The 12182-nt window shown below is 30.0% G+C and overlaps 1 protein-coding gene across 11 annotated transcripts in view; it reads left to right on the top strand.

Moving 5' to 3' along the window:
* The window catches only part of Spag16 (sperm associated antigen 16), an 872559-nt gene that overhangs the window by 34470 nt on the left and 825907 nt on the right, over nt 1–12182 (top strand). For 9 of the 11 annotated variants that reach the window (XR_013424290.1, XM_040294874.2, XM_040294884.2 and 6 more), the window contains one exon: nt 579–716. The exons of 1 other annotated variant lie outside the window; for it this stretch is intronic. Coding sequence is in view for 8 of the 10 variants with exons in the window: in XM_040294874.2 (XP_040150808.1) it covers nt 579–716 (138 nt within the window). In the remaining 2 variants the exon portion in view is untranslated. Of the gene's footprint in view, nt 1–578; nt 717–12182 lie in introns of those variants that run through there. One more of the 11 variants, XM_078017968.1, reaches the window with a different exon arrangement.

Below are 12182 nucleotides of genomic sequence, written 5' to 3' on the forward strand. Positions count from 1 at the left end.
AGACCGAAACCTTGAAGTCATCCTTGACTTCTCTCCTTTTCTTGTTTTTTTTTTTTTTTTTTTTTTTTTTTTTTACTGTTGGTCATTCAAAACATTACATCTAATTTGATACAACATTCATCAGAGAATCCTGCTAGCTCTACCTAGACAGCACTTCTTATAACCTCAGCTGCTATCCACTTTGTTCAGCTCACTATTCTGTCTCTCCTGGACTATTGCTGCAACCTACTAATTAGTCTCTGATTCAATGCATTCTCTTCTCCAGTCTGTTTCATCCAACTTACTCATCTATCTATAAAATGAATCTGATCAGTGTTACTTGTTTCAAATCCTTCCCATGGCTTCAATCTGATTCAGAGTAAAATCTCTTTCCTTATTATATACCATCATGGTATTAGTACCTAGCAATTCATTAATACTTTATTTTAATAATATATTATGAATGTTAACATTTTAATTTATAAATGTAATATGGCAACTAATTACCATAAAATTCACTGAGAATTTTTTTAATTGTATGTGAGTTCAGGTAATTTAGTGGAGAGAAATGACAAAATCATTTGTTTGATTTTTTCTAGGTATGAGTTAATACAGAAGGGGATAACTGAACTTAGAACTGTTGGGAGTGTTCCAGATGTCTACACTCAGATTATGCTTTTAGATAATGAGAACAAAAATTTGAAGAAAGACTTAAAGCACATCAAACAGGCAGCTGAGTATGTTATTTTAAAATGACTATTTTTTTCCTTTTCATTTTAGACTAAATAAAAATGAGTTGAATAGAGTTGATGTGTAATATATGAGAACTTTTATTCTGGAGAGCTGAATTATATTTAAATTGTGGTTCTAAAAAATGTGAAAAGCTTTACTAGCAAATTAATTAAACCAGATGACCAGAATTCTCACAATTGAAATTCACTGACAGAGTAGAATGCAGAGTGTTGTGTAGGAGATGTTTAAATTTGCTATAAGTCACTTCCCTTTGTACTTGACAATCTTTTTATAGCTTGTAAAATTTTCTTCCACGAAGATAAGTTAATTTCTAAAATAATAATGAAATTCTAAAAAACAGAGTGGAAGAAAGGAGCTAGTTTGTTCTTAGTAGAAGAATTTAGATATTTGAAAAATCCCCCAAAGGAATAATGTAAGCCATGGACTTAGGGATGGTAGATTATCAAATGTAACAAATATACCATTTTGTTGGGTAATGTTGAAAATGGGGTAGGCTATGCATGTGTAGGGATAGAAGGCATATGAGACATCTTAGGATTTTCTGATTAATTTTTATGTGAACCTAAAACTGCTTTAGAAATATTATATTGACATGAGTGAAATTGATTAAATTGTATTTATGTGTATATATATGCTCTAATGAAACTCACCATTCTGTATGATCAAGATTGTTGCGTGAAGAAAAATGAGAGAGAGAAAAATGAACTATCTATAATCTTACTCACCTGGCCAACTATTGTTTCCATTTTATTTATTTATTTTTTGGGGGTACTGGATATTGAACTCAGGGCACTTGACCACTGAGCCACATCCCCAGCCCTATTTCGTATTTTCTTTTGGGGGAGGTTCTCACTGAGTTGCTTAGCCACCTTGCTTTTGCTGATGCTGGCTTTGAACTCTTCATCTACTGCCTAAATCTCCCAAGACACGGCCACTGTTTCCATTTTCTTAAACAGCTCTTTGAACTTTTTTCAGTGAATGTACATATATATGTAAATACATTTATGTATGTATGAATATATGTATGTATGTGTGGGTAACTTTTAGATAAAGTTGTAATAATGCCTTATGTTTTGTAACTTTTCATTAAATAAAAATGATAAACATTTTTATGAATACAGATTTTATTCTAAAAACTAAAAAAATTCTGAAAGGAAATCCTTTTTTTTTGTAATTTCTTGACATAAATTTATGTACAGAGGAGAAACTTATCAGAAACCAAATTTTTCCACATTTTTTTCCTCCTAAAATTAATGGAAGACAAGTAGTTTTGGGGAACAATAATAGATAGATAGTACTATTCTGGCAAAGAAATATGTGAATATGTTGACAGGGGAGAATTTACTCATGTGAGCCAATGTTATATGAAAAAAATCATTGCTTACATATGGAAGAAAGCTCATTATTCATTCATTCATTTTGATTAAACATTTAAGATGAGGCTTTCTCTGTTCAAGAATCACATTTACGCTAAAACTACCTTATCATGACATATTATTATAATTATATATTTTTAAGATATATGAAAAATATTTAATGAAAAGAAACATGACTGAATTGCAAAATAAAGTAAGCATTTAAAGTAAGCTTCTACTTTTAAAAAGTATTAGTAAATGAAAAATAATTTCTATGATTATGTATTCAATCATTAGGAATGTATAGAAATGTTTTTGCCAGATTTGTTTTTGCCCAGTATATATATTTTATATTATCTGTGGATGTGCTATATATAATTTTATATTTTATATAGTTTTGTATGAATGATTCACCAAAATATGTTTCTAGAACTATTATTCCCTCTATTGTTGGTTCCATATTTCAGAAGTCGTCTACTCTTTGCTTGGACATTACAACGATTTTGAATAGGTACTTCATGAGTATACTAGAAATTTGACAGAACATTTTCAACAGTGATACCTCACATACTGTTTTAATTCCTCATTTCCTTTGAATTATGGCTTGAGTTTGCTAGTTTTCTTTTGGAGAGATACAGACTCTTTATGTAGTGCGTTTTACCACTGTAGTATTAAATAATCATTGATTGCTGGATGTTTATTGAATACTGCATTTGAAAATAACAATCAAAATTATGTAAACTATCACTCATGCAAATTATTACTTTAATGTTAAAAGAAGCCATAATTAGAACAGTTGCCATTCGATTGACATTTTGCTTGTTTGCTAAAATATAAAATCATAATTTTTATTTCAGTGGTTCATTTTTATTCCTTAATTTTTATCTCATTCAGTATATTTAAAATCTTAACAAATTAGAAAATGAAAATATATATTTGCTTTAATCTACCTGACATGGTAGATTTGAAGGAAAGCGGCTTGAGTCTTAAAGATATTTAATTGTTACTTTGTTGAGTGAATATTAAGTATGATAAAGTACATTTCAATACTTTTAGTGAAGTAACCTGATACATTCTCAGAAAATGTAGAATGAAATTTTGTAAAAAGTTTCCCAAACTATGTCTTACCATGCTCCAAGCTGCTCCAAATTGTAATGTTTCAACACCCAGGATTTTCAATTTGACATATGAGCATATTTTTCCAATAGCAGTTAGTGATAAATATGATTCTCTTGATGGAATTTGATCAATGTTTGCCATTTTAGGATTGGGCTGTTTCTTAAGATAATTTTATAAGTACAATATTTTAGAAATATTTAATATTTAAAATGCAAAAGAGTTAGTTTACAGATATGTCATATATTATCCTAGATTGTACTGGTAGCATTTAATGAACTATTAAGAAAACTGAATAGAAATTCATAGCTATAAATTTAGTATGCATCTGAGAGAGAGAGTAACCATAGAAAGAGTAATGAACATAACTACCTAGCTTCTAATATTCTGCCACTTATTAACTCAGTTTTCTTATTGTTAAACTGGGAATAATTATGGGTAACATTATTAAGTTCTGGAGAATGATGCGATAATTAAATGAGACAATCTATGTTAAAGAGCTGTGTGAAATTGCAAAGTGCTTTGAAATGTCACTTATTACTATCAATATCTCTAAAGGTTGTCATCCTAGGTTTTAAAAAAATTGTCACATCATTAATATTTTTGAAGTTCAGCAATAATGGAGCATGGAAGAAGAAATAAAAGAGGAAATATTTCATGCTAAAATATCATTTGAATTTCTGTAATTGATTTGAGGGATTGCCCATGGTATAAGTATTCTCAATTTCTGAGCAATAGTGTTTCCCCTTATACTTGCTACAAATAAAAATTTTTACCTAAAATACTAAATTTGGGAAATAATTGTTGAGAAATGTTTTTTACAGTTTATTTAAGGAGAAAATTATTACTAGAAAAGATTTATTGTTATAGCAAAGGCAAAAGGATATTACATTTTGGATACTGGTAAGTTATAAGTGATATGTGATACCCTTTCTTGCAAAAGGAGAGTATAACTTCAGTTTCTAATGAAACATGGACTAATTGTTTTCTTAAATGCAGAAATCTAGGAGTAAAGTGATCAGCCTCACATATGCAGAGAATTAGTCATTGGATGAAAACTAGAAAATATAATTAGATTTCTAATATCTTTCACAATTAAGGCAATACTTCATAAACTTTATTTGAAAATTGACATACTAAAAGATTCAGATTAGTCTGAGGTCCATAAGTAACTACTTTGAATTTTAATTAGAAACCTGTTTGCTTGATCTTGTTGCCTAATTTCATTTATATTTTATGTCTTTTTCTTACAAGATAGACAATGTGCATAAACTGAGTTTGATAACTTCTGAAAGAGCCCATGTACTTGTTTTTTAACTTCCTATAGTATGGCTTTCATATCACCTTTTCTCACATGGCTTTCTTGAACACTGAAGTACTCTTTGCTGATGAATATAGAAGTCTCTTTTCCTTTTCTGTGTTCTATTTTTTATCCCTATCTTCTCTCATCTTCTGTGGCAACATGCTGTTCTGCCCCTCTTTCTACCTTTCAATAGGCTCCTTTTACTTTTCTTGCCTCCACATTGTTTAAACTCTGTTAGTCCAATAAGATAACCACTGACCAACCACATGTAGATATCAACAAACTTAACAATTACCAATGGCAATTGCTAGGAAGAAAAGTAACATAGGCAAAAGAGACAGAGGTCAGTGGGGATGCTTTTCCATGTAGAGTGGTGGAGGAAGTCCTCTTAGATATCTGAAGAGACTATGGGAGAAGGCCATGTGTAAATTGGGGAGATGGAGTTCTGGTCATGGTAAATAAAGGGAACTGTAAAGAATATGTAGTTTGGGGTTGGGGTTGTGGCTCAGTGGTGGAGCACATGCCTAGCACTCGAGGCTCTGGTTTGATCCTCAACACCACATAAAGATAAATAAATAAAATAAAGGTATTCTGTCCAACTACAATTAAAAAAATAAATATATTTTTTTAAAAGAATATGTGGTGGGGACAACTTGGTTTCACCAAGTGGGTTAGTAATAGGTCCCTTTGATAGAACTTTGCTTTTTTTTTTTCTTTCTTTGAGTGGAATATGAAGCTAAGGAACGATTTTGAGTAGAATCATAATGTGAGCAGGCTTCTGCATGGAAAATAGACTAGGTAGAAGGACATTATGGAAACAGGGAGAACAGTATATTTGGCATAACCTTATGGATTGACTTAACTGGTTAACTGCATAGTAATAATTAAATCAGGCAAGCTTCATATGGGACAATTAGGTTCTTTCAAGGACACTTGCTGACATTAATCTCTGCATTATCCCCCCATGTAAACTTTGGTCCAGAACTGATGACTAATCAGGTATTGTGTCTAGAATAACACAACTACTTGATGTTTTGCCATTTATTAAAGAGAAGAATTTAATTATTATTCAGTTTCCTCATGTGTAAGTGGGTAGTATTTTCTACCTTTTGTGTAGTACAGTGTCTGTCACATAATGAGTACTCAGTAACAGTTAAATCAGCATTCTGTGTTAGGGCACTTTTTCCTTTCATAACAATATAGTTTATGATTACATAGATAGACATTTTATTTACTTGTTTATTTTTTCTAGAGTCTTGTAAACTTGAGCTCAAAGATGGTGCTTGTTTTATCCATTATACTGTAACAAACATAATGCTTGGTATACAATATATATTGAGTGGATAAAATAGCATTACCATCATCATTATCTGCTTATCCTTGTAATTAGCCTTGGCAGCATAACACTGAATAAATAACCAAATGTGGCCTTTTTTATAGAAGTAAAGTCAAAATTTATTTACATATATTAAATTTTAAATTCTCAAAAATATACACCAATGAAATAGAATAGAGATCCTAGAAATAAATCCATACTTATATGGTGAACTGATTTTCTGCAAGGGTACCAAGAATACACAATGGTTAAAGGACAGTCTGTTCAACAAGTGGTATTGGAAAAAGTGGATGTCTACATGCAAAAGAATGTATTCAAACCCTTGTCTTACACTCTACACAAAACAATCAACTTAAATGGATTAAAAGCTTAATTATAAGATCTGAACCATAAAACTTCTAGAAGAAAATAGGAAAGCTTTATGACACTGGTAATTGGCAATGATTTTGGGTATGATACCAAAAGCACAGGCAAAAAAAAATAAACAAAAACCAAAAAAACTCAAAATAAACAAATGGGACAACATCAAACTGAAAACCTTCTATGCAGCAAAGAAATGACAAAATGAAAAGGCAACCTTTAGAATGGGAGGAAATATTTGCAAATCATATAGCTTATAAGGAGTTCATTTACAAAATATATGAGAACTCAAAAAGCCTAATAATCCAATTGAAAAATAAATTAAGAACTTGAATAGACATTTCTCCAAAGATTTTATGTAAAAAAAACCTGCTTGTTGCAGCCATTGTGGTCTCTATGCTAATCTGTCTCTTAGCAAACCAAGCTGTCCCCAGCATATGTTCTTTTAATTTTTTTTACTTGTTCTTTTTAGTTACACATGACAGAAGAATATATTTTGACATATAATGCATACATGGAGTACAACTTCCTATTCTTGTGGTTGTACATGATGTGGAATACCATATGTTCTTTATACTTCTCTTTACCCCTTCCAGAGTTCCATCTCCCCAAGTTTACACATGGCCTTCTCCCTCAGTCTCTTCAATGACCAACAGGGCATATGGAAAAAATGTTCAGTGTCACTAATCATCAGAGAAATGGGAATTGAAACCAAATGAGAAATTACCTCATATTTCTTAGGGTGGTTATTGTCATAAAACAAATTCCCCAAATAAAAGTATTGGTAAGGATACAGAAGAGTTGGAATCTTACACACTGTTGATGGGAATGCCAATTGTGTAGTTACCAATGGAAAATGGTATGGAAAATCCTCAAAAATGTAAAAACAGAACTACCTACATATTATCCAGCAATACCACTTATAGGCATTCATTCAAGAGAATGAAAATCAGTATCCATAAAGAGATTTTCACCCCCAGTATCACTCTTAACAACAGCATATATGTGAAAATGACCTAAATGTGCATTGACAGATAAATGGGTAAATACACATAGTATAATCATGCAGTGGAATATTATTTAGCCTTTAAAAAGAAGAAAATTCTGTAATATGTGACAGTATAAATGAACTTTGAAAATATTATACTAATTTATATGAGATAATCACAGAAAAATCCTGCATGATTCTACTTATATGCGGTTCCTAAAATAGTCAAATTCATAGAATCATAAAACAGAATGGTGGTTGCTAGGGGCTAAGGGTAATAGAGAATGTGTTTCTAATTAATGGTCATAAAGTTTCAGTCAAGCAAAATGAAGTATTTTTCACTTAAAAATTATTAAAAGGGTGGATCTCATGTTGTGATCTTATTACACAACTTAAAGAAAGTAAGCAATATATAATAATGCCTTTTTAAAAATATTTTTTGTCATTTATTTACTTTAAAATGTGGAAATATTAGTTTTATAATTTTGACAAACTCAATTCCCACACATTTAAATAGTCTAGAAATTACTTTTGTGTACCTTCACCATCATTTCTGGCCTATAAATCACTAATGTTTTCTACGTCGGATTGGATTTGCATGTTTGAGAACTTCAGCAATGGAATCATAGAATGTTCTTTTGTGTGTTTGGCATCTTGTATTCAGCATAAAGTTTGTGCAATTAACCTATAACTTTTTCATGCATCAGTGGTTTGTTTCTTTTTATTAATGAGTAGTATTCTCCTGTATAATATATGTCACAATTTCCATAGGGCTGTTTCTTTTACTATAAATAAACCTTATATGAACATTTATGTACAAATCTTTCATGGAGATGTGTTTTCATTTCTTTTGAATTAAAACTTAGAATAGAATTTCTGGATCAATTGTGGATGTCGACCTTTGTAAGAAATTGCTAGTCCCTTTTCCAACAAGTTAGACTATCTTTCTTAGTAGCAATATATGAGAATTTCAGTTACTCTATACAGTCACCAACATGGAATTTTGTTAGTATTTTAATTTTTAGCTATTTTAATGATTGTGTATTATCATCTTGTGAATTTTCTTTATAACAAGTGCTATTGAACAATTTTTTTGTGATTATTGACCATATGTGTGCTTTGCTTTTGATGTGTTTAAGACTTTTGCGTATTTTTTATAAGTTTGTTTTTCTCGCCATTTAATTATAAGAATTCTTTGTATTTTCAATATACATGTCCTTTGTAAGAAAATTGTGAATATTATCTCTCAGGCCATGGCTTGCTTCTTCATTTTCTAAATGCCTCCTTTTGATGGACAGATGTTTTAAATTTAGATGAAATTTAATTGTATCTATTTAAATTTAGATGAAATTTAATTGTATCTATTTTATTACATTGCTGTTAATATCCGGTCTAATATAAAGCTGCTTACCCTTAGGTTACAGAAGTATTCTTGTATACTTTCTTCTAAAATCTTTAAAGATTTAGAATTTTATTTCAGTCGCTAATTTTTGTATATAGTGTGAGGTAAAGAATTTCTTCTGGCACTTTTGTTGAAAATCAGTTGACCTTATAATGGCTGAGTCTGTTTCTAGACTATATTTTTCATTTATATATTTGCTTATCCTTATTACCAACACCATACTCTTAAATATTTTAGTTTTTATTGAGTCTTAAAGTCAGGTATTGTTAGTCTTCTACCTTTGTTCTTTTTAAAATATAGTTTGGCTCGTCTAGGTTCTTTGTATTTTCATAGAAACTTCAGAATTGCAAAAATTGTGCCCTATATGTGTAATAAGAATTGTAATGCTTTCCACTGCTGTCATGTAGTTAAAAAATAAATAAATAAAAAAGAGAAACTTTAGAATTGCTTTACAAGTTTCCATAGAAAGACCTGGTGAGGTTAGAATTGAGAACTTAATTTGGGGAGAGTGTGTGTCTGCATATGTATGTGTACACATATATTGAGAGGAGGAGGATCAATAGATTCCCAAGGTTTAGTGATCCCTTTACATGGCATATCCATCCATTTATTAAAGTTACCTTTAATGTTATGTATTAATAAAAGAATAAATTTATGACTTTAACATTTAATTATTATCTATTTTTTCCTGTTGGATTGTGAACTCTATATAACAAAGACTGGGTCTTGTGTTCATTATATCCCCAGGGTCTATCACTATGCCTAGCAGATAGTAGGCACTTAAGTGACTATGTGTTGATAATATTTAGCTCTGTAGTTAAGCTTTTAATAAATTTAGAATAGTTAATTGATGTTTTTTGCTGACTTCATAACATTTTTATGAAGTAGGCAACATTTTCTTTTCATGACAGAAATTTAAGCAACATTCCATTAAGTTAAGTCTTGACTCATTTAATGTACTATCTTTCTTTTTTGGGCTCTTACATTAAGAACACGTAATGTGGATCAGAAGGGTCTATTGAGAGCCCTGAAGATTTGGCAAGAAATAATAGTGAGATTATTAACTAAAAAATGGAAAAGTAAGACTTTAAAAATAATGAAATATTGTGATTACCTTTTACCAGAAAATATAGGCAAGAAAAAAATTGAAATTAAATAGCAATTAACATTGAGAAAAAAATAGGTTCTTTACTAAAAGACCCTGCTTTCACTTACAATATTGACTTCTATACAAGGTCAAAGAATGCACAGCTTTTATAAAGATCCATTTAATTTAATGACTTTCAGAAACAAACACTGTGAAAATAAAGATAATAATGTAGCCCATAAAATTTCATGCTTTAGTGTTTAGGTAATTGCTTGTTAAATTAAGGTATTTTTTTCTGGACATGGGTATACCCCTTTCTTTTTTATTAAGATTATAATAAGAAGTTTCCTATAATTTGGCTGAATTCTATTTGGCTGTTCAACAGTTATTCCAAATATTAATTTTAATGGGTTAAATTAATTCATTTAAGGCCCATTGAAGATAATGAAATATTGTGGTATTTGTATAACTATTGTTTTAAGAAATTACTTTGTTTCAAGATTGAACATAAGGAAAAAAGATAGCAAAGATGAAATATGTTGGTGCAATAAGAAAATTTTTGATTTATTGAGCCAAATGATAACAGAATAAATTTATTTTTAATTGATCATTCCAAAAGAATTAAACTATTCAGTTAATACAATGATTTCTCCAGGAATATTCATTTAAAAAATTTTAAGAGTATGCTTCTGAATCACATTCATATTATGTTGAATAATGGAATTTTATAGTAAGATAACAATATGTAGACCTTAATATTATATCCTTGAATTTTAGACTTTGACATGCTGGTTTCCTGGAATAGGGAGGTTAGATAGTCATCATATCAACTCCTTAAAACAAAGCATAACTGAATTATATACTTTATGAAATATAAATTCAAGTAGAATGTTTCACTGAATGACTTCATTGTATTTGAAATAGAATCTCAATGTTTGTTTCTGTGTTGATGAAAGTTTTTTTTTTTTTTTAACACAAAGATGTTTTCCCATCTACTAATGTGGTGGAGAAATCCTATATAGTTAAAATATTAGTTGCTTATGTGAATATTTACAATTATCCTTTAGCACAACTTTTATTTTCCTTTTATTAAGTAGTTGGGTAGCAGGAAGGTCATAATAGGAGAAGCATCACCATGAAATGAATTTAAATTGTTTTACGGAGTAGACTTCATTTGTGCAGACAGAAAGCAAGTCCCTGAAAACCAATTTAATGGTCAGAAAAACTTTAAGGTCTAATACTTCAATCAATTCCTATGCTTTCCTTCCTGGGATGAGCACAAATAGGTTTCTAAATGTGTTTTAAAAAAGGGAGTTGATGCAATGCACGTTGTGGTTCTGGTTAAGAAATATAGAGCATTATTTTTTACAAGTATTTTTTAACTTATTGTGGGTTTATATTTTGGATAAAATAAATGAAATGTGTATTTATATAATTCATCAATCTATTGAAAATATTTTAGTGGACTTAAAGTAGATGTTCATTAAAGTTTAATTTACTTTTTAAAAAGATAGTGTTACTAATAATCATTAATCCTGATATTTTTAGTTCATTGGAGTAGATTTAACTAATTATTGCTATACCTCCTATTATAGGAATAATTATATCATTCTACTATACTAAACACTAGTGGTAATATGATGATGATTATGTGATCATGATTATGATGGTAACATTTATTGAATATTTAGTATACACAAGGCCATAAGCCATTTTACTGAATCATTCAGTTGAATATATGTACAAGTCCATTGTACAGCTATTTTGTAAACACTATTACATAAGTTATATAGCTTCCCAAGGTCACATTGCTATGAAGAATTTTCAATATTGTGTATGGAATTATTATACTGTATGACTCTAATGAAGCAACTGGACCTGTGAGCTGATTATTTATTTGATTTTTAACACCTGTTAATTTTTGAGATAAACTCTCATTCAAGTTGACACTGTAGAGCTAAGTTGTTTTCATATACCTATAAGGATATTCTTTAGAACACTTAAAATATGGGCTTGAAATCTGTGTTCTAGGATCTCATACATCATTCTTAATGCAGAGGTTTAAAACAACAACAACAACAACAGATTCATTGTTTTGTTTTGAAAACAATTTATCTATTCTCTAAACCTTTTCCCCAGGAAAGACCAACCATTTCTTTTTTCCATTCCCTCTTACAATCTCCTGCTCTTTATTTACTGCTCTCTAATTCATGGAGGTGTCAGAGAATGTCTTTCTGGTTTAGTTCATCTTCACTTTTAGGGAGGCTTTATGTGGCCTGAGCCACTTCCTCAGCATTCTTGACTCTTCTGGTCTCCTCAGTATTGTAGCTAAAGTCTTCCTTGTATCTGTAGTTGCTCTTAGTGGTAGTTTTATACCCTGCTTTAGGAGTAGGAGACCTCTACTTACTATGGGGGAATGTGTGGGTTTTTTTATTATTATTATTTTTGTAGTTATAGACATGGATAGCTTGCCTTTATGTTTTTATTTTTTATTTATTTATGG

Source organism: Ictidomys tridecemlineatus, chromosome 7 (genome assembly GCF_052094955.1).
Source record: "Ictidomys tridecemlineatus isolate mIctTri1 chromosome 7, mIctTri1.hap1, whole genome shotgun sequence".
Classification (NCBI taxonomy): Eukaryota; Metazoa; Chordata; class Mammalia; order Rodentia; family Sciuridae; genus Ictidomys; species Ictidomys tridecemlineatus.